Source organism: Dermacentor andersoni, chromosome 1 (assembly GCF_023375885.2).
Source record: "Dermacentor andersoni chromosome 1, qqDerAnde1_hic_scaffold, whole genome shotgun sequence".
Taxonomy (NCBI): domain Eukaryota; kingdom Metazoa; phylum Arthropoda; class Arachnida; order Ixodida; family Ixodidae; genus Dermacentor; species Dermacentor andersoni.
In genome coordinates, this window is record NC_092814.1 from 283,478,317 (window position 1) to 283,497,175 (window position 18,859).

General features: G+C 45.9%; 1 protein-coding gene across 5 annotated transcripts in view; it reads left to right on the plus strand.

Moving 5' to 3' along the window:
* The window catches only part of LOC126547738 (glyoxylate reductase/hydroxypyruvate reductase), a 53,730-nt gene that overhangs the window by 11,810 nt on the left and 23,061 nt on the right, over positions 1-18,859 (plus strand). For all 5 annotated transcript variants that reach the window (XR_008609142.2, XM_055063212.2, XM_055063213.2 and 2 more), the window contains one exon: positions 17,803-17,897. Coding sequence is in view for 4 of the 5 variants with exons in the window: in XM_055063212.2 (XP_054919187.1) it covers positions 17,803-17,897 (95 nt within the window). In the remaining variant the exon portion in view is untranslated. The remainder of the gene's footprint in view (positions 1-17,802; positions 17,898-18,859) is intronic.

Genomic DNA, 18,859 nt, shown 5'->3' on the forward strand with positions numbered 1-18,859 from the left:
TCGATGCCACCGCCAACTAGAGAGAACTGCAAAGCACTGCAAAATCAAGGACGCTCCGCATAGACTTTGGTGATAGCAAGTGTGTAATGCGATAGTTTACCTCTTGAACTGACTGATGCACATGCTCCCATTGTGTCTTGCGTTACCAGAAGTGCGTTGAAGTGCACATGGCGAGGAACACATTGACAGACACCGTAGCTGTTGTAACTGTGAAGAGGTATTCGCGCCTATGTGCGAGCGAGCCGCCGTGCTGGCAAATGAGCTTGAAACAACTGCGACTCCCTCGTGTCACGAAAAGACAGACCCAAAGGTCCAACACTGCATGCTCGTTCCAGAGAGCATCTACAGGATGTCGGTATACATCTCACTACCGGATAATGTGTTGGCAGACCTCAAATCAAGGTTTGACAGTGACTTTCGGAGTCTGAGGGCTCTTCGTCGTTTTGCCATCTCAGTTCTATACTATCGCAACAGAAGACGCAAAAGTAGTAACGGAGATTGCCCAGCGGTATGGCTCACTCATTGGAAGGCATGACCCAATAACTGCAAGTGTTATTGAAGCCAAACTGTGGCTATGGAGGGAAAAGTGGAATTGCAAAAGCGAAGGAGCAGACATTCCTTCTGCTGTTGAAGTGCCCTGCATGTGCGATGGTGACATCTTCCCTTCGATCAAGACGCTTCTGCAAATACTGGCCACTCTCTCTGTCAGCGTTGCCAGTGCTGAAAAGCATAAAAACATGGCTGCAATCACAGATGAGTGAAACCGGCCTGGCCCTGCTACATGTGCACAGAGACATCCCTGTTGACTGTGAAAAAGTTATCAATCGCTTTGCCCATGGATATGGTGGATGATGCTGGTTGTAATTCGTGGTGTAACATTATCTTGCTATTTGCCACTTCGAATGGGCATTTATTGCGATAGCAATTATTTGGACCCTCGAGGTGCATTTCTGCCGTCAGCATCGCTGTTAGGTTCTGTATAAATAAAGTCCAAGGGCGATAAAATCGTCGCTGAGCGCCATATGCTGTATGTGCGAGTGAAAGCGTGCGAGGGTCAGCCTGTGAATGCAGATCAGTATTGCATGTGTGAACGAGGAAGGCGGGGACGGAAACACGCTCCCTTCTGTTGCACGCGAGGCATGGGTTTGAGGCAAGGGAGGGAGGGAGAGAAAAAGGGAGGGCGGGTAGGTCGGTCTTTTTTGGTGGTTACTGCTTACGGTGCAGCCGTTCGGGCGCCATATCTCGAAAGCGATCTGCGACGTGGCTAAAGTGCGCGCCTGCGTGGGTCTCATCATCAAAATGATCTGCAGTGTTTGCAGAGTGCGCATAGTACAGGTAGCTTCGTATGCACTGTGCTTTCGATGTTTCATTCATGTAGAAGCGAGAGATGGACGAAGGGCAATTCACTCACTGCTGCTGCCGCGATTCCTCACTCCAGCGTTTTGACAGTGAGTTTCTGCGGTAATCGAGGGAGATTTGTTCATGTTTACCTGTGTGCGTGTGACACTGTGCTTGTTAATTTAGTTGGTAAGCGAATGTTTACAATGTTATACAGGTGATAAAACTACTAACCTTAATTTGTAAAGCTATCTACTAATTTGCTATTGCACTCAGTGCTCCGCCTTTCAGGTGAAACTGCAACTTTTTAAATAGAACTGCCTAAATCTACCAAGCTGACCATTCTAGTTCTTTGTTCATAAATTTAGTTTCAGTATTGTGTCTACACATCTAGTGCATGAACTGACTTTTTTTTTTTTTTGCAATAAAGCTTCGTTGTCTAAGCATTTTCGCATGCCTTATCTAATCATCAATTTTGAGCAGGGGTGTGAATATTTATTTTGAGCGTACGTCTAGGATGATTTGCATTGTTTTCGTGACCTTCGTGTACTCCATAAATTTCAAATGTGATATACATATCAAATTGCTGCTGGAGGTTGAGGTGGCGTAGCTATAATTTTATGTGCGTTTTGTTCCCCTTGCTACAGTTAGTGAGATGTATAATGACTACTGCAATTACATTGTCGAGATTTGGCGGATTCCCTCTTTGCACTGCCATCATGTTGATTCAGTAGCGTCTATAGCAAGTACTAAAGTGGGCTGAATGTTCTATAAATATGTCGCCGTTCCATGCTGTACTTTGAATTTGAGATTTTGAACTGATCTGTTGTTTGCAACGTTTCTTGCATAAAAATGTTACCCAGGTTTTGTTGAGTGCGAACATTCGCCTTGAAGAGGTGGTGATAGGCTACGTGATGCCATCCCGGGAGGAAAACAGTTGTTCGTGTTTTTCTTATCGATGGCAGCGTTGGGAAGATTGCTGATGAGGAAGCTTGTTTGATGCCTTTGACTGCAATTTGGAGGGCTTTCTTGGTAGCAGGAGGGAAGAACTTATATCATTCTTTTGCAAACTTGCTCTCTTCATTCTTCAAAGAAAACTTGAAGGCTGCATGCAAACAAAAATATGGTGGTCAAATGCTTTCGATGTATAATCATGAGCCCTACTTGTGAACTTCATGTTTTAAAACGCATGTTGCGTGACTGCAAGAGCACTCGTGATGTGGAAGCAGCAAAAATGCTACATCACGTTTGTCCCAACTAAGGTACGCTTATTCAAGCCATAAAACACAGTGTTTGAATTTCATGCACATTAAACAAGCATACGTTATAAAGGTGACACGAATATACACAACACCAATGTGCCAGGAGTTTCATTAGCTTTATGCAATTACAACCTTAGGAGCGAACTGTTTGCTTAAGCCGTCAATAGCATTTTGTGAGTAATTTAGGTGGCTTACAATCACTGTCTTGCAAACATTCTGGTTGGGGCTTGCGCTCAACCACCGTGCATGGTTGCAGGAAAAGTGATTGGAATCTATGAAGCGGATACACTGTGAACAAGCTATGAAATTCACCTGGTGGCTTTGGCTGTGTAAGTCAAAAGAGTGGCTGCTGAGGTGCGAATCAAATGCTGCTGGGCAACGTTAGTCTGTGCCACATAGCATTCACATTGCGAACAATGTCTGGAGTGCAGCACGTCTGCTGTGCAGTTGTCATCACCTGAAGTCTGGATATCTTGTACATGAGAGAACACTTCCTTGTTTTTAAGTAGTCAACTCATTCACCAGGGTGACAGGAGGTGCAGAGCAGTAGTCTATCTGGGAGGTGATGGAGTCAGGCGGTTGCCCGGTGTTATGACTGCCGGATGTAGGGTCCCCGTTCCATCCGGCTAGCCGAGTTGTAGCGTGACCACTTGTGAATATTGTTGCCTTCAATGAACGACCAGGAGCCAGAGGCAAACTTGTTTAATTTTATGATGAGACAAGAACAATGAAACGATACATCAAGGGTTGCTGAAAACAAGGGGGCTCTTACAGAGAGCAATGCCTGCAGCCCACAGCATGCTCGATGACAAGCTTGATGAGACGACGCAATGAGCACAGGCTACGGTCATTGGAGCACAGCTCACTGCAAGAGAAGTCGCAGGCAAGGAGGATTGATGTAACACTACGGTACTTGGAGTCCTCAGTAAACATTCTGGGTCTTGTCTGCACAACACTGTTGGAAAACGCAGCACAAGATGTTTTCTTACTGAATTGGGTTGCTGACGCTGGTTTCTGGAGGGTGTCAATAAGTGATAGGCAAAATTCTGTAAACAGAGTTTCCTAGACATGTAACTTCCCTTAAGCAAGGTTCCTGCACTGTATACTAGCACTGTCAAAGATTTGACCACGTGTTTTGAAAGCTTGGATGACGTGGGGGTATAGAGGATAGCAGTAATGACGTCGCCAGTCTGCATGTTAATGCCATAATTGCGATTCTAGGCGAAGGTGCACCTTCTTAGTTAGGTGAAGCAAGGTGTGTAGAGAAGTGCACTTGTGGGTTTTGCATGTCATCCATTCAACGCTGTAATGTTTGTTTCTCAGCTGTCAAGCAAGAATAAAAAGTCACAGTTTTGCACTAGAGGCAAATCATCGATTGCGATAGGGACTTAGTAGACGACTACACGAAATAAGGATGGTGGTTTTGTCGGCCGTATAAACTTATAAACATTATCTTACTAAATTAAATGTCATGTGCGTATAAGCAAACATGAATGCATCCCACTCGATGACCACGCACACTCGCTGTCAAAACACTGGAGTGAGAAAGTGCGGCAGCAGCAGCAATCGAAATGACCTTCATGCTGCCTCTCACTTCAATGCAAACTAAGTGGTGAGAACACAGCACACATGAAGCTATCAGCACTCTGCACACTCTATCCCCATCGCAGATCGCTTTCTAGATGGGGCCCACATGGCCGCGCTATATGCAGCTGCCACTGGAGTATTGTTGATCATGGTTCGATGTGGATGGATATCGCGTTAAAGAGTGATAACGGTTTAAAATGACCAGAATGTCATCAGTGCCCCTTGGTGCCCTCACCTGCAGTAGTTTGCTTGTGTCATCAATTAACTTTGCGCTGCCGTCTGTAACAGTTCCTATCGCCGCATCGTTGTTGTTTATACTGGTGTGATCAAGTTTCATAACATTGATAATGACACCAGGCTGCGCGGAGATGAGCAAGTGGCACAATGTTTACGCATATTTAGGCACCTTTCAGAGGAGTTTCTGCGTGAATGTTCACGTTCAGCTGTCGTCAAGGCCCGTAGAAGCTAGCTTCGTGGGCAGAAAGTATCAAGTGCAAGTGTTGAAAGGCGTCCAGCTGGCTGAGGGCACAGCAGTGCATTTTGGATAAAGTTGAGTGTGTGACGGAAACACATCTGGTTTGGTCGATACAATTTATTGCAATAACAATTATATGGACACTCCAGGTACATTTCTGCCGTCGCCATGATGCTCCTATAAAGTCGAAGTACGATAATATCGTGGCCGCATGCCGTATGCGAGTGAAAGCGGGTGAGGGTGAGATGAGGATTGTGGCCTCGGATCTCGCATGCGCAAGGGAAGAAGGTGGGGAGGAAGCATGCGGTCTTCCATCGCGTGCAAGAAATGGGGGGAGGAGGGGGGGTGTCTACTGCAGTGGCGGCTGTGTATGGGGCGGCCTAGTGGGCCTTATCTTAAAAGCAATCTGCGATGGGGACAGTCTGGGTGTGCCAAGGGCTGATTCATGACTCCAAGTAAATGCTTTCTACCTAGCAGCCATGCTAAGAAATGGCCGATGAAGGTTCAGGTTTGGAGGGAAAGAGAGTGCCCTATCACAACTTGTGCTGAATGCCTCGTTCTCAAATTGTCATGCCACCCTTCACAAACTTGAAAATGAAAAAAGACTGATATGGAAAGACTTGTTTTGTACTATTATGTGTGCCGTTGTGGTGGAAAGACAGCGTGTAGAATTTCATTGTTTCTAGAAAGAAGCAGACATGCATTGGAGAGCAACTTGGATAAGAATCTTCCATATTGGGAAAAGATGACTGATACTATACTGGTTTGTTCAAAACGCCTCTTAGGTCAACTTCTTTATTCCTGGCGAGTGGACCATTGCTTTCTTTTTGTTTATTTTAAATATCTTGCTGGCGTTTCAAATCGCGGAATGTACTTTATTCGGACAGGCACTTTGATAAATTGTAGTGATCTACGCTTATAAGCTTCCTTTGGTTTTTGTTCGTTTATAGTTTCCTGCCCTCATCGTTTTCACAGCATGATTTTGTTTGGCAGTACAAGCAGGAGATTGTGTTTTCTCATTTAACGCTGTGAGTAGTCAGTTCATTTGCTCACAAGAAATTTGGAAGCAACTGCAAACAGCGCTTGTTCCAGTTTTGGAACGTTCGACCTGTGCACAGCGCCGCTAGTTTGCTTTCTGGCACTGTGCACACAACTAAATTCCGTTACAACTGGTTCAATTCATTTCTAAGTTATGCAGTTACACTAATACAACTGACCTTGCCAAAATAAAACCCTCGCTAAATTTGGGAAACCCTTTGGAAGAAACTCAACTTGGTCTGATTGGTTCTTATTAAATTTTCACGTATCACCAGGTTTGGGAATTTATACGCGCGGCAGGTGTCTGCTGTGTTCCCATGCCTGGGCCCTACCTCGAACACTGCATACTGTCGAGCACAAACAAGTACCAGGCATCGGATGCAGATGAGCTTATCACACGTATTGGCTAACTATAAAAATAAGGTGCCCCCCCGACTCACAAAGGTAACTCTCATTTGTTATTATACCCAGGCACTCTGACCAAGTTACTTTACCGTCTTGAGCCTTGTTATATCAGTGCATAATATCTGTATATAGCTTATGAAAGCACAATAGACATTACTACTTACATATTCTGAGATGTTACGTGTGATATACTGCAACACGAGTTGCAGGGTGGAGTTACCTGTAGCAGTGGAGCAACACCGTGAACAAGTGCTTACACCTTTTGGAGGCCCGCTATGCACGAAAACATCATTTTTTTAACCTCTGGCTCGCTTGAAGGGCTCTTTGTCAGTAAAAAAATCGGATGCACCTCGCTGGGCAGGCCAGCTATTTGCACGCACAGTGCAACTATTTCTGCGATTTCATCGCTCAAATCTTGAGACCAGAAAAAATAAAATGATCGGCTGCAAGGACCCTTTCAGCTTCCATGAAACATCTCGGTTTGACGCCACAAAAGAGAAATGTGACCATAGTACCAAGCAAAAGAGCCGTTGTGAACCTGGATTGCGTAGCCATCTTTGTTTATTTGGACAGTCTTGCCAGCTCAAATAGCAAATTTTGGAGTTGCCAATAGCTTCGTGTGTGCTGTGTTCTTGCCACTGCTGCTGCCGTGCTTCCTCACGCCAGCGTTTTGACAGTGAGTGTCTGTGGTCATCTAGTGAGATGTGTTCATGTTTGCCTGTGCGCATGTGACGCCATGCTTGTTAAATTAATTAGTGAGCAAATGTTTGCAAGATTATACGGTTGATAAAACTACTTTTCTTACTTTGTATAGCTGTCTAATTGCTATCGCAATCGATTTCGCCTTTTGGTGAAACTGCGATTTCTTTGAAGGGGCCAGCACACCAACCAGCAAAAGGGATTCGAAATCGTTTTTAATGTTTTGCCCCTCCTCTATGGGAACCTTGTTCATAGTCACAACCTTGTTCACAAGATCATGAACAAGGCTCCTGTGGGGAAGCCGAAACGTTAAACAATTTTAAGTCCTTTTTTGGTTGATGTTCTGACCCCTTTATTTAAAAAAGCGGTGCATTTTGCTCTTTTGCTTGTCGCTTCAGCATGTTTCCTCACGGGCGCTGCTGAAATCCATATGCAATATGCGAATACTTAACCCTTTTAGGCACTAACTGATTCTGTTTATCTAAAACTTGCCTGAACTGCATTTTCTACATTTTCAGAATCGTAAGAAGCGTGCAGCTGCAAAATAGAACAATTTTCAATCCTTTATTGTATGTGGTCATGTTTAGAGAGCGTGGACTCAATGTAAAAACACGTACAGGAATATTAGATATGACAACATGAACTATGTCACGTCTAGCGGGCACCATCCAACCACTTGAATACTGTGCCTGGTGCAACAAATTGTGGCAAACTATGAAAGTGTGACGAAGAAGATCGGCAGGCTGAAAAGCCCCGTTGCCATCGCGTGGCTCGTACTCAGTTCGTTCGCTGGCTGCGCCCTACCTGCTGGTGCTGAGTTTGTCGCTGCTGCTCTACGAGCCGAATAAACCCCCCCCCCCCCCTTTACAATCGGTGGAGCTGCTGGGTACAACCAGAATTCTGGAACTTTGTAATTGGACACTGCAGCCCGTCTTCATCATGCCGGAAGAAGGACCACCACAACCACAACCCGCTGCCCCGGTGACTACTGTGGTCTGCTCTGGCCCGTTGCATCAACACGACCCACCCATCTTCAGTGGTACCGAAGACCATGACGTAGAAGACTGGCTCGCTGACTACGACCGGGTGAGCATCCACAACCACTGGGACGACACCAAAAAACTTAATTACGTGTCGTTTTATTTGAGTGGTGTCGCCAGCGTGTGGCACCGCAACCACGAACGTGATCTGACGACGTGGACGGCCTTCAAGACTAACGTGACAGAGGTATTTGGGCGCCCCACGGTTCGCAAGCTTTGCCCCGAGCAACGTTTGCGTGGCCGTGCGCAACAGTGCGGGGAGACATTTACCAGGTATATATATGATGTTGTCGACCTCTGCAACCGCGTTGACGTCGCAATGGCTGATGCCGAGATCCGCCATATCTTAAAAGGCATTGGAGATGACGCCTTCCAGATGCTGTTGGCAAAAAATCCCTCGACAGTCTCTGAACTCGTCAGTCTGTGTCAAAGCTTCGACGAACTGCGCAAACAACGCGTAGCCACCCGCCAATCTACGTCTCAGGCCACTTCAATGTCGAGCTTGGCTGCTGCCCCGGATAACACTTCGCTGCTGCTACAGATCAAGGAGTTTGTCCGTGAAGAGGTGGCACGTCAGCTTTCCTTGATTCCACTTGCACACAGCCAGCCGAGTACTCCGTTGGCGCTCGCTCTCCAATCTGTCAAGGAGCAGGTAGCCGACCACATTTCGCCTTCTCTTCAGCAGGCTCCGACGACCGCTCCCGTGACGTACGCCGAAGTCGCGATGAGGCCTGCACCACAGACCTACGGCCCCCTTCGCCCACCTTAGCGCCCACCCGTATCCCCTCCAGTCCGTCCACTGGTGCACTATGCACGACCTCAAGACCATTGGCGCACGGAAGACAACCGTCCGATTTGTTTTTATTGTGGCCGTGCGGGACACGTGGCACGTCACTGTCGCCTGCTTACACCGAACGTCCCGAACAATGTGTGTCCGTATGCGCCACGTTTACAACAAAGCCGCAACTATGACCGAGTATCGGCGACTGAAAGACGCGTTATCAATGACCAGGTGAACGATATGCTCAATTGCGGTGTCATCCAGCCTTCTAGTAGTCCTTGGGCATCACCAGTCGTCTTAGTTAAAAAGAAAGACGGCACCATACGATTTTGCGTCGATTATCGAAGACTTAACAAGATTACCCGAAAGGATGTATACCCGTTGCCACGTATTGACGACGCACTTGACTGTTTGCAAGGAGCGGAGTTTTTTTCCTCCTTAGATCTCCGCTCTGGCTACTGGCAGGTGCCAATGGCTGATGCTGACTGTTCAAAAACCGCGTTTGTAACACGAGACGGCTTGTATGAATTCACTGTAATGCCGTTCGGTCTGTGCAATGCGCCCGCCACCTTCGAATGCATGATGGACGGCATCCTACGCGGCCCGAAGTGGCATACTTGCCTCTGCTACCTCTACGACGTTGTCGTCTTTTCTCCTGATTTTCCAACCCATCTTCGGCGTTTACATCAAGTTTTGACCTGTCTCCGGAATGCTGGTCTCCAGCTTAACTTAAGAAAGTACCGATTTGCAGCTCGAAAACTGACTATATTAGGCCACGTTGTCTTCAAAGAAGACATTCTTCCTGATCCTGCTAAACTTCGCGCCGTATCCGAATTTCCGAAGCCCACTAACTTGAAAGCACAACGCAGCTTCATTGGCCTATGCTCTTATTTTCGACGTTTCGTTCGCAATTTCGCTACTGTGATCGCACCACTAAACCAACTTCTCCAAGGCGACAATGAACTTTCTGCTTGGCCGGAAGCCTCTGATGAAGCCATTACGACTCTTCGTCACCTACTCACGTCTCTGCCAATCTTGCTTCATTTTGATCTAAGCACACCTACAGAACTTCACATTGACGCCAGTGGTGTCGGCCTAAGAGCACTAATGCCGAATACGTAGTCGCCTATGCCAGCCGTGCCCTCACGAAACCTGAGGCCAATTACTCAGTAACAGAGAAAGAGTGCCTGGCTATCGTATGGGCTCTTCAAAAATTTCGTCCATATCTCTACGGTCGACGCTTTGACATGGTGACGGATCATCATGTCCAACCTAAAAGACCCGTCGGGCCGCCTCGCTCGGTGGGCCCTCCGAATCCAGGAATATGATATCTGTGTCGTCTATCACTCTGGACGCAAACATGCTGACGCCGATGCCCTCTCGCGCTCCCCAGTTACTTCAGACAGCAGCACTTTTACCGACAGACATGACATCTCACCACTTGACATCCTGGACATGGCATCGGAGCATTGAAAAGACCCATGGATCGTCATGATATTCGACTTTTTGTTAAATCCTCCGGCAACTTTGGCACCTCAAGCGTTACGCCGACAGGTGCAGCATTGCACAATCCGGGACGGACTTTTATACCGCCGCAACTGCCACAATGACGGCTGCAAATGGCTCTTAGTAGTGCCTCGCCACCTACGACAAGAGTTCTGCTCCGCTTTTTATTCTGACCCGCAGTGTGGTCACAGCGGAGGGTCAAAAACTTACACACGGCTTCGCCTACAATATTATTGGCGAGGGATGTACACCTTCGTCCACAAATACGTACGCTCCTGCATTGCCTGCCAGCGACGCAAATGTGTCCCGCATCTCTCCACTGCACCTCTCCAACCACTTCCCTGCTCAGCTCAGCCATTTGACCGTGTCGGCATTGATACATACGGGCTTCTTCCATCTACTGGCGCTGGCAACTGATGGATTGTTGTCGCCGTAGATCATTTGACACGGTATGCTGAAACCGCCGCCTTGCCTGCCGCATCAGCAAAAGACATCACCTCGTTCATTCTAAACAACTTCGTTCTCCGCCATGGCGCACCTTGTGAACTGTTGAGCGATCGGGGCCGCATATTTTTCTCGGATGTCCTGCAGTCGCTCCTATCTGAATGCCAAATTATTCACCGCACTACTACTGCTTATCATCCACAGACCAATGGCTTAACAGAACGATTCAACGGAACTCTTGGTGACATGCTATCAATGTATGTTGCATCTGACCACTCCAACTGGGACCTTGTACTTTTGTTCGTCACTACGCATATAACACTGCCTCTCAGGCCACTACCGGATTCTCACCATTCTTTCTGCTTTACGGCCGCTATCCCTCCAGCACCATTGATACAGTTCTCCCGTACCGGCCGGACCCTTCTGAATGCTCACCTGTTTCTGCGGTTGCTCAGCACGCCGAGAAATGCCGACCACTGGCCCGTTCTTTGACGTCTGCTCAACAGTGCCGCCAAAAAGAACGCCATGATCTCAATCCTCCCCCTCACCCCTTCCCCGTTGACTCACTCGTGTGGCTTTGGGTCCCGCCTGTTGCTGCTCCTGGCCTTTCATCCAAGCTCCTCCCGAAGTACCACGGGCCCTACCGCGTGGTTGCACAAACATCACCAGCGAACTACGTGGTCGAACCCGTATCGCCATCTTCCGATCTGCGTCGTCGGGGCCGAGAGACTGTGCACATTGACCGGCTGAAGCAGTATTACGATCCGCCCACCTCTTCCTAGGTCGCCAGGATGGCTACTCTTCAATTCTAGGGGTGATTGTGATGAAGAAGATCGTCAGGCTGAAAAGCCCCGTTGCCATCGCGTGGCTCATACCCAGTTCGTTCGCTGGCTGCGCCCTACTTGCTGGTGCTGAGTTTGTCGCTGCTGCTCTACGAGCCGAATAAATCCCCCCTTTACAAAAGAAGTGAACCCGTTGTATACAACATACTTGCACCGAGTAAAAATATGCAATGGTCTACATTCCTACTCATTTTACAAAAGCATTTTGCACGGGGTATTCAAGCTTGCAGCAAAATTCAAATCGGAAATGTTTAAAGCTGTATGCGACATCTTTTAAATGTCATTACTTTCATCAGTGCTTTAGCTGTTGCTGTACAACCTTGGCGTACCCAGTTGTGTACACAGCACCTCAAATAATTAAATGTAGAGCTAAAATATTCTAGCCAGCATAGCTCAGAAAAATCAGCCCTAAATGGTTAAAAAATTCAGACGGAACTCGTCTACGATGACTACAGATGATTTCACATTCGACTCATGGGAGCCGTCATTCTTGGCTGTTACACAAACACTTTCTAAGTTTTATGAGAAGTGAAGTCATGTAACATGGTTGTGACATGCTGAATGCATTTATACAACTATTTTCATGCTTGCGAATCGGCTGTAGGGATGGATACATTTCGTTAAAGATAGAAAACAGCAGCGTTAACAGCCCAAGATGGCAGCACCTAAACGTTTTCGTAAAATCCAAGTATGTGAATAGCCGAAACGTGCCATGTGTGACGTGTGTACTTTAGGGGGAGCCTGACTCCACTCTTGCGCTTTCCTCGGCACACGCTGCACCATTTAGCAGCACCACTGTGAAGTCCTTTGTGTTGCCTCTGAAATCGCGTGGCTCCTAAGATTACACTGGTGGCGCGTCGCTGTATGTGAACCATACAATGCAGCCGGCTTATTCTTCCCTCTGAATATGCTGTGCCATCTATAGATGTGCCCACAAACTTTGGGCGTGGCCTCGGAGACGCGTGGCAGGCCGGTGCCTGGAGAAAGTGAGAATTAGTCTTTCCTTGTGAGCCTTCGTGGCGCAGCAGGCAAAAGCATTGGGCTGCGGTGCTTCAGGAACCCATGTGACACTGGTTCAATTCCACCCTGCGCTAGAGAAATGTTAATTGTAGACTCCACTGCCTTCAGGATCGGCCAATATATTTAGACTGCACTATCTTGGGGATTGGCCTACAAAAACGAGTAGATGTGTTAGATATCTATAGCCACCTCTCTCCACCTTGTGGGTTTACGCAAAACTACTACAAACGCTTGCCTTTGCTTTGTGTTGTCGACAAATTCGACTTCGCCCTGCCATCTGCTAGCCGCCTGGCTAGCTCAGATGGTAGAGCGGCTGCCCCGGAAAGGCGGTGGTCCCGGGTTCGAGTCCCGGACCAGGACAAATCTTTCTTCAATTTCTGAGGCTTTTCTTTCGAGGAACCTGTATGGGTTTCCTTCGTAGCAATTGCTACGAACGGGTGGATGTCTGATTCCCCCTCGCCCCTTTATTGATATCTATAGCCATAAGGAAAACTGGTCTGACAATGCCAAGAATGCTATTCACATTAAAATAATGTGCATTTTTTTTATGAAAGTGCTGCAGCGGTACTAGAAGCAGTTTTGTTAATCGAACGTTTTGTCATTGTGAGGTTCTACCATAAATGGTGCCTGTGAAGAATAAGAGCTTCACTTAATCTATTCAGAAATTAGTTTGGTGTTGAACTTGGAGGAGGTGAGGGCCTGGTCTAGGTGAGATATTCTCTTACTGAATGGCATTTCTTATTATCGCTAATGTAGTGCTGTGATAAATACAATTTCATACATGTGCTTGACGTCCAAGCATTAGTAATTCAAGGTATTCATGTTTCTGAAACATCTGCTTTTAGATGACCATAAATTTCATGTCTAATAGCTATTAGAGATGCTGTGTTGCTGTCCTGCACTACGAGATATGCTTTAGTGAACGACGCTGGAATAATTTTGACTGTCTGGAGTTCCATAATATGCACCTAAATTTAGGTACACGGATGTTGCAGTCGCAACAGCCTGGAATCGAACCAGTGACCTCGTGCTCAGCAGCAGAATGCCATTGTTACTGAATCACAGATATGGGTCAGTGTATTGTAGAGATTCCTTTCTTATCATTCACCATTCATGACCAGCCGATCCCAATGATAATGTTAGTGGAGTGGTGAGTGGAATGGCGATAACCTGTGGGCATAATGGAAAGGATTATATTACAGTGTCATAATGGAAAGGACACATGGACACACAGAGCAAGCCAAGTTTAGAAGTTGCGTCACAGTGAAAATTTTTCAGTGCAAAGATTTATATAAAACTTTGGTCACAGAATTATTAGAGCGAAGCTGTCCACGACTAGGATCTGTAAAAAAATGTGTCCGAGATGTTGACAAAAACAAATAATCACAAGCCTGGTGATAGTGCAGAAAGGGTCCAAGGTCAGTGGCACATAACCCTGTGAACTCGGAGACCTGTAACGCACCCTTAAACTACAATTTTTGAAAAAAATGTGGAACTTTTTCAAAAAGACACTTACAATCCTCAGCGCCAATCACGCAGATGTGCTAGTGCCACTGCTCGTGCATTTGTCGTAAAAAAAGAAAAATAGGGAACAAAAAGACGAAACAAATAACAGAGTTACGATGTTGACAAAAATAATACGCCGGAGTGATGAACACTGTTGCTCAAACCCTAGTGTATGACGATGCGTGTCGAAACGTCAGTGTATATGTATAAAGTAAACAAAAATAAAGATTAAAAGAAAGAAAAATACAAACATACAAAATAAAAGCTGGAACAAACAATGAAGTTATGTGTTTGTGCCTTTATTCAACCAATATAGCATAACCACCATATAGAACTTCATATAGCTTTTGAGCAGTGCAGCTTCGCTGGTCTTCCATCTTCACATTGTGTAAGGGCTCTGAATTTTTTTTGTGAAGTGTGTTACCACCTTTTATCATATGATGTATGACATCGTATGATATCATATGATGAGGTATGGTATGTAATGTTAAGCACCTGCATAGCTATTATAAGTTGATTTCTCCTTCTACTAATTCATTGCTGCACACTTAGCTGTTATCTCTGCACAGAAATAATATGTGCAAAAACATTTCAATTGTAACAAAACAGACTGGTGGGCTAGTTGGTATTCAGGGTGTCTACCATCCGGGAAAACCGGGAATTCTCAGGGATTTTGAGTAGTTTGGAAAAACTCAGGGAAAACTCGGGGAATTTGTGCCTTTGTAAAGGAAAATTAGCTGTAATTTTATTTAAAGGTTCAAAAGTTGCGATAATGCTGGCTCGAGTAAGACATGAATTGTAATGAATCGTCTTTGACGCCCTGTCGTCGGCTGGAGGAGTTGCCAGTGTACAGACAATGACCCACTTTCCGGATGCCCGATTATTTGGACGGCTTTGTGGCACCACCACTGACCCCCTAGAGTCAATGTATCAGAACGTCTGAAATTTCGGACGCAATACATCTTCGCCGTCTGATTTTCCGGACGTTTTTTGCTGTGACCACAGGTCCGAAACGGCATTAATCAAAGCCACCACCGCTGCCGTTTTGATTACCTCGGCGCCTCGAACCGGTTCTCTCGCATGCAGATGCGCTGGCAGCTGTAGCCACCACTGCAGCAACGCTAGACCTAGCTGCTTCAACGTTCGCTATTAAGCTTCTTGCCGTTCGGTGCCGTGTTTTTCATTGAAGAAATTCGCTGCTGTCAGAAATGGCACCAACTCTGCCTTTTTGGTCCTCGTGATTGGCTTAGAAGCTTGGAAAGCACGGTGCGTCGCATAAAGCCGGTTCCTGACAGTCATCTTCACCTCTGTTCAGAAATGTTACTTGGTGATGCAAACGCAAAAGTATTGTGGTGAAGCATAACAAGCGTGGGAAGGGGCTATTGCCACGGGACACAGTATGTATTCCTTAAGTATGCACGCGTGCACCCGGTATTTCCTGTCACAGTACGAGCACCAATATGCCTAATATGTGTACCGACAGGCCTTCAGAGCGTTTTCGAATGCGCCTGTGGCGGTTTGAGCCCTTAAGGGCAGTAAATGAAATGCATTTATTTTATCCAACTGGCCGATTTTTCGGATGTTTTCGCGGCCCCTAGGGAGTTCGAGAAATCGGACGTGGACTGTGCAACTGACCAAGAAGATGCTTCAAATTGTCCGTGGGGCGAACAAGTGGCAGAAGGAGAACAAGAACAGAAAGGACCTATGCATTGAGCAATGAACGGGAAAGGAAACATGCTGCTGCCGTTCTTAAGGAACTTGAGCTCAAAAAACAAAGTGTTGGCTGATGCCGATATGCAGGTGTCCCTCATCCAAACCAAAATAAACTCTTTAAAGCAGTGAAACACAACACTGAAGTGTCGTGCACACGCTGAGAGTATGTCAGGACACTTGAGGTTGACTTACGAGCTGTTGAGAGAGAATCTCAATTGTGACAAAGTTCAGGCCTCATACCGCTGAGCTTGCTATCTTGCTATCAGTTGATAGAAATAGCTCACATTCGAAAATATTTGCTTCTTTATGCATCTCCTTTTTATTTGTATTTGAGAATGTCCGGCTCGATTTGCTATTTTTTTCGAAAACATTTTATTTGTTGTGCATTTTACTAACCCCTGCCTTCTATTCTCTTTTTGAATAACATAAGCACTACTCCTTAGTATTCAAATTGGATTAAGTGCTTTTTTTTTTCATGTGCTTACTAGAGAGTGACAGCATCAGGCAATATGGTTTCAGCCCGTCTTGGCATAAAACATAGTTCTGCATCACTCAGGGAATTTTGCAAAGGCACTCAGGGAAAACCAGGAAAACTCGGGGAATTTGGAAAACTTGGTAGACACCCTGGTATTGCATGTTAATAGTTTTTAGCGCAAAGAAATGCATAACACAAGAGAATGCACACAGCACGTAGCACCACTAACAACTGATGCTTCATTGCACTTGGTCACAGTATATATATGTGGAAACAACAGCGGTTGCAAATGTATTCAGACATGTGGATAATGACTATTTGTTGATATTAAAATGTGACAGTGATTGCATCGTGGTTGCCACATTGACAGTCTGCTCCGTTTTCTGCGAATGCCTAAAACCTCTCACACAAACATGTGAAGAGTCTGTTGATGGACAAATTAGGTTCTTAGACCTTACCCTTCATGTTTTAAGCACCCATACATGTTGGTGTTATGAGCCAAGAGGAAAGAAGCCCTTCTTCCAAACGCATCTGCGCACTCGAAATTAGTTAAGAGGGGCATCATCAACCTTTTTAAAGATGCACTTCTGAAGTCCTGCCAGCACCTTGTGCAAAGAAGTTTCGATAACCAGGTTTCGCCACTCCGTGCAGCTGGCTACCCTTTGCAGTTGCTGATTGCAGTGGCTGGCAGCACGTTAAGAAAAAGCAGAGCTAATAGTCCTGGTGCTGCCTTGAAACCATGCAGAAGTAAAAATGTGGTCGTAGTGCCTTATCTACATAAAGTCGGCCACAATCTCAAGAAGATTGCAGGAAGAGTTGGAGTGGACGTTGTCTTTTCTGCCCCACATAAACTTTCTAACTTATGCGCGAAAATTAATAATCCCAAGCAGAAACGCAATGCTTGTGATACAAATCATCACGAACAGTTTGTTGTCCTTTATGTGAAAGGTGTAGTTTACTGCATTATTACATTGTCATGCGGGAAAAAATATTTGGGACAGACTGACAGATGTCTCAACGATTACTTACGAGAGCACTCAAACAATGTTGATAAGCTGGCAGTAACTGGTCATCTTGCTGCACACCGCATGCATTGTGGCTGCAAACCTTTGTTTAAAAAGATTAGAGTGATGGGCGGGCATTCTGATCAACTGACAGTGGACATTGTAGAGACATTTGAAATGAACAGAAACAACGATTGTGTGAGCTGCCCTTGTGTTGTGTTGTCAGAGGAGATACTGTTCTTGTCACGGTCATGGTGCCTTATTACGCTGTTCGGTGATCTGTGCTGCTGTGGTAACATTACACTCCCTTTCCATCTTTTATTGTACGTTGCTATATATACTGTGACCAAGTGCAGTAAAGCATAAGTTGTTAGTAGTGCTGTGTCCTGTGTGCCTTCTCTTGTGCTGTGCGTTTCTTTGTGCTAAAACCTATTAACATTTTAAGTTATATACAGTTCTGATGTCACATACTAATCATTCATGACAGTCTGTAGTTTCATTTTGGAATGGTGTCATTGCTTACTGGTGTATTTCCTTATTAAAAGAAAGTGTAATCTGTAACTGCAGAAAATCTTGCGCATTTGTCGGCTCATTCATATTGGCCATGAAAGCATGCAACTGTCACTTTTGACTGTTTAAAAAGATATTCTTTTTTTTATCCTTGTAGTGGAGAATGGGCCAAGGCTGCAATGAACCCGACATGGATGTGTGGCTCTGAGATCAGAGGGTCAACTGTTGGAATAGTTGGCATGGGCAGCATAGGCAAGTTTTGTGCACTGTTTACTACCATTCATTTCTCTATCCAGTGCACATATTCAAGAATGGCACTGGTGCCAATAATGACTATCAGCCAATAAACTCAACAGTTGGAGTTAACCCCTGAAGTGTTTTGTATGAGCTCGACGTGATCCTGATTAATTTTGCTTCAGAGGAGCTCAACTCGTCAACAGAAATTATCTCGTTTTTAAAGCGATTTGGACTAACTCGGCACATTCACTTTGTTTGTTTTTTCTACTGCATAGACGGCTGCAGTACCAGTGTTTTAAAATCATGGTTATTTTGCTCTTCTCTGTTTTACTACACAGATGCCAGCAATCTTTCAGTGCCGCGCAAGGCCGCAAGCAAGCGCAATTTCATGCTATTTACATTTCATGTTTGTGTGTATGGCGATAAAAGCAGTAATTATTTGGGCAAATGGGCATTTTTGAGTTGAGTTCTGGGGTTTTACGTGCCAAAACTATGATTTGATTAGGAGGCACACCTAAGTGGCGGACTCTGGATTAATTTTGACCACCAGGGGATCTTTAACATGCCCCCAACGCACAAAACACGAGTTGGTGCTGTTGGTGTCAACGCTGCGTTGACTTCTGGATAGGCGCTGATGGATAGGTGGGGTTGCCTCGTGGCAAATGTCTAATTAATGCCCTTGGCCGTGTTGAGTCATAACACAGCGTAGACACCACAGCTGCCACGGGGTGCCGGGACGAGTCCACTGGCTGAGTGCACTCTGGCTTACGAGGACAACTGCGTATGGCTTACGTTTGGTGCTTCGTAGGTGCCAAAGAAGTAGCGGCATCTACATTAATATCCAAAATCAAATTTGAACTGTGTGCCACAGTGATGTTCAGTAGGCGGAGCGGGGTGGGCATGCCCCGCTCCACTTTAGCCTTCACAGTGCAAATCTTTGAAGGAGTTGGAGCACCGCGTTGGGGAAATTTGAGTGC